General features: G+C 55.4%; 1 protein-coding gene across 1 annotated transcript; it reads left to right on the top strand.

Annotated features, from left to right (window-relative positions):
• Window positions 1–146: 146 nt before the first annotated feature.
• Window positions 147–4,190, top strand: KRT18 (keratin 18). Its single transcript, XM_006172103.3, is given in 8 exon segments — window positions 147–612; window positions 1,430–1,512; window positions 1,856–2,012; window positions 2,547–2,711; window positions 2,794–2,919; window positions 3,445–3,583; window positions 3,586–3,661; window positions 4,002–4,190. Coding segments are annotated over 8 exon segments (1,302 nt in total). The 5' UTR covers window positions 147–177; the 3' UTR covers window positions 4,123–4,190.
• Window positions 4,191–4,398: the final 208 nt, after the last annotated feature.

Here is a 4,398-nt window from a genome sequence, read left to right as displayed (position 1 = left end):
GCCGCCCCGCCGCGGTCCCCCTGTGGCTCTGCCTTCCCAGGCGGCTCCGGTGGCGGGGGCGGAGCCTGTCCCTCCGGGTCCCCACCCCCGCCCTCCACGATATAACTTGAGTCCGGACCTGGCATCCTCCGCTGCTTGAACCAGATTCCTGGCTTCTTGCTTTCTTTCTTCGACAGCATGAGCTTCACCACCCGCTCCACCACCTTCTCCACCAACTACCGGTCCCTGGGCTCGGTCCAGGCGCCCAGCCACCGGGTCCGGCCAGCCAGCAGCGCCGCCAGCGTCTATGCAGGCGCCGGTGGCTCAGGCTCCCGCATCTCGGCCTCCCGGATCTCGGTTTCCCGCACCAGCACGGTCCGGGGAGGCTGGGGAGCCGGGGGCCTGGCGGCGGGGATGGCCGGGGGTTTGGCCGGAATGGGGAGCATCCAGGGCGAGAAGGAGACCATGCAAGACCTGAACGACCGCCTGGCCTCCTACCTGGACAGAGTGAGGAACCTGGAAACGGATAACCGTAGGCTGGAGAGCAAAATTCGGGAACACCTGGAGAAGAAGGGGCCCCAGGTCAGAGACTGGGGGCATTACTTCAAGACCATCGAGGAGCTGAGGGCACAGGTAAGGGGCGTGGAGGTAGGGGCCCCAACCCCCAGCCTTGTTTGATCCTCCTGTTGGTGTTCTTCCTCCCAAGGATAGGAGTTTTCGTAGGGTGGGTGCATTAGCTTCTTCACTTCCTGTCCACCCCACCACACCCTCACTCCACGTGTAAGGGGTCAGGAGCACCCTGGATTTCTGTCCACACACCTGCTTAGCCACAGGGACTCCCAAGCGTGGAAGCTAGTTCGGGAGGGTCCTTCCCCAGGAGTTACTGGGGGTCAGCTTTGCTGAGGAAGTAGACAGCATGGAAGGAGATGGAAAAAGCCCCTTTTAAAGTGGACCCAGGTACTCTGGCTTCTGGCCCAGTGGGGACAGTTGGAGGGTTAAGCGGGGACAGTTGGAGGGTTAAGCGGATGTGGCTAAGGCTGAGTCATCTAGGAGTAAACACGCAGCCTACCTGTGGGAGGGGCCAATCCAGGCTGTGGGGGGCCCTGAGCAGGTGCACCAGGAACAAGTGCCAGAAGACGGCCAGGGAAAGAACGAGTTAGTAGCAGTTCACTTCCGGGAGTGGGGGAGGGTCAGCCAGCCCAGGCCCTGCAGGACAGGCAGGGGGAGCACCATGCGCAACTGCTGTGATTCGGAATCCAGAAAACAAAAGAACAGCCACGTGGGGTGGAAGGAGTGGGGACAGATGGAATGAGATAGGTGTACAGGAGAAGCCTCTGGCTACTCTTGAGGCAGGGAAGGTTTCCCTGAGACATAAAACATCTTCCATGCACTCAGCCCACCCATCACTGACTTCCATTCATGGAGCAACCTCTTTCTTCAATCCGCCCAGATCTTTGCAAACTCTGTGGACAATGCCCGCATCGTTCTGCAGATAGACAATGCCCGTCTTGCTGCTGATGACTTTAGAGTCAAGTAAGTCTTGGAGTTGGGCACTGGTGAGCAGGGGCAGGGTTGGGGGGATAGAGTTAAGAATAGTCTGCTCCCACGCTGGGCAGGGTAGGGGTTCACAGTGGGTAGAGCTGATGGATAAGACTTAGGGTGCATCCATTAGTCATTTAACTATTCAGTCATATAACCCAGTTAAAGAACAGTGTCCCCCACCCCCAGCCATGTGCCAAGAACGGTGCCCAGGGGATTGCCACTTTATTAATGACTCACGCTGCTGGTTTGCGGTGGGCTCAGGACTTAGGTGTGATGTGGACTGAGAAGGTTCTAGATCGGAAATGGGGGCTCCTGATCATCTCTATTTCCACAGGTATGAGACAGAGCTGGCCATGCGTCAGTCTGTGGAGAGTGACATCCATGGACTCCGCAAGGTCATTGATGACACCAATGTCACTCGGCTGCAGCTAGAGACAGAGATCGAGGCTCTCAAGGAGGAGCTGATATTCATGAAGAAGAACCATGAGGAGGTAAGTAGCGGTCACTGGCTAGACTGGAGACCTTAAAGGCCAAGGCAAGTCTTGGGTGTGGGCAGTGGACAGGGCAGGCCACCTGCAAGTAGTCTCACAGGGAGGTTTAGAACTACCAGCATGGACTCTTAATCAGATTGTACTGTTAGAGAGCTTACATGGTCGACCACCTACATCCTTGGCTCCCTGAACTCCCTGAGATGAGGTCATGATATGGGTAAGAGAATGGGGGGATGACAGAAGCAGCTTGTGAAAGGTTTGTGGAAGGAGGGCAGATGGAGGGCCAGAGTGAAGTTAGGAGAGAGAAACCACCTGTGAGTGACAGCACAGGCAGGGAGTGGGTGGCATTTTGACCTACCTGGAGTAGAAAGCCCAGAACTGGCACACTACCCAGAGTGCAAGCTGGGAATTGCCCCTGGTCTCTCCCCCAACTGCTCCCATGGCCTCCTCAGCACAGGCAATCACAGAGGAAGGGCATTACTGGAGCTCTAACCCTGAGCTGAGCCCTCCTCACCTACACCTGGTCTTTCTTAGGAAGTCAATGGCCTACAAGCCCAGATTGCCAGCTCTGGGTTGACTGTGGAAGTGGATGCTCCCAAATCTCAAGACCTCAGCAAGATCATGGCAGACATCCGGGCCCAATATGATGAGCTGGCTCAGAAGAACCGAGAGGAGCTGGACAAATACTGGTCCCAGCAGGTGAGCAAAGAAGGAAATGGCCGGCGTGTAGAAGGGAGGCAGGCAGGGGAGAGGGGCCTGATGGACCATATCCACTCTGCAGATTGAGGAGAGCACCACAGTGGTCACCACACAGTCTGCCGAGGTCGGAGCTGCAGAATCGACACTCACGGAGCTGAGACGCACGGCCCAGTCCTTGGAGATTGACCTGGACTCCATGAGAAACCTGGTGAGAATCCTCGTGTCACACCTGCCTCAACTCCTCTGGACCCAGCCCTGTCTCCGCCCAAATCCTATCCCTCCTATCATGAGTTCTTTTGCTTCTCTTTTGCATTCCCCACTGGGGACCTACCAGTGATCCTGTGGATCCTATTTTACTACTTGGCACACAAGAGCATTTAAAAAGTTTCACAGAGTGGGAACCAGCAGTTAGCATAATGGCTATGTCGCTGGACTCCCACGTAGTCAACCGCGGTTCGCGTCCTGGACCCGGTGGCTTAAAACTCACGCCGGGCACGTGTGCGCGCGTGCCCAAGATCCCGAGAGGAGAATGGAGGAAAAGGGATTGTGGCGTGACCATCCCCCCTGGGGGGTGATTTCTCGCTTTCTGTCTCTCTGTCTCTCTCTGTCTGGCGAGCGCACGCGTCCTATAGCAAAAACCTCTCCCAAAAAAAAAAATGTTACACAGAGTGAAGGGGGTGAGCAGTCCTGGGATTCTGGACTCACCCTGATTCCGTTCCCTGTGCCCCTGCAGAAGGCGAGTTTGGAGAACAGCCTGAGGGAGGTGGAGGCCCGCTATGCCATGCAGATGGAGCAGCTCAATGGGGTCCTGCTGCACCTGGAGTCAGAGCTGGCACAGACCCGGGCAGAGGGGCAGCGCCAGGCCCAGGAGTACTGCTGAACATCAAGGTCAAGCTGGAAGCTGAGATTGCCACCTACCGTCGCCTGCTGGAAGACGGCGAGGACTTCAGGTGAGGGAGCTCCCCTTCCTCACACAAGCTGGGGTCCAGGGATCATTTTTGGAAGTCTCCCACATACCTACTCATTGGTACACACTGAGTACTGGTCTACTGTGGGTGTCCCAATGTCTTCAAGGGCATAACAGTTCAGAGGTTCCTTCTCATGAGACAGAGTTGCCCCTGGCTGTACAAGGGTAGAGATAAAGTTTGGCCTTGGGGTTTCCTTTTTTGGAGGGAGGCTGAGAGGAATTTGGAGGTAAAGGAAAGGTTTAGGAGGCTTTTTGCCTCCACCTTTCTTTCTTCCTCTCTACTTTGGGGCTCTTTCTAATGGGGACTCCACCTTCTGTTACAGTCTCACTGATGCCCTGGACAGCACCAACTCCATGCAGACCATCCAGAAGACCACCACCCGCAAGATAGTAGACGGCAAGGTGGTGTCTGAGACCAACGATACCAAGGTTTTGAGGCGTTGAGACAGCAGAAACAGGGTACCCTTGGGAAGCAACGGGGCAATAAAAAACACAGCGATCATTGCATGTCACTTCATGTCTTCTTTGGTTCTTTTTATACTATGTAAATGCCCTGATACATCAGTCCCTTCTCTGATCAGGCTAAAATCACTTCTGCCCCCAGGGTTGGTTTTTTTTTTTTTTTTTTTAAGGATTTCCCCTAAGGGTACATGCACTTGCAGGAGAGAAGGAAAGTGTGGGTGGCCACTCTGTGATCCCTTCTCCATTCTCCTCCTTCTC

Source organism: Tupaia chinensis, unplaced genomic scaffold (genome assembly GCF_000334495.1).
Source record: "Tupaia chinensis unplaced genomic scaffold, TupChi_1.0 Scaffold000059_1, whole genome shotgun sequence".
NCBI lineage: Eukaryota > Metazoa > Chordata > Mammalia > Scandentia > Tupaiidae > Tupaia > Tupaia belangeri.
The sequence above is the reverse complement of the archived record's forward strand: the minus strand, read 5'-3'. Positions and strand labels throughout refer to the sequence as shown.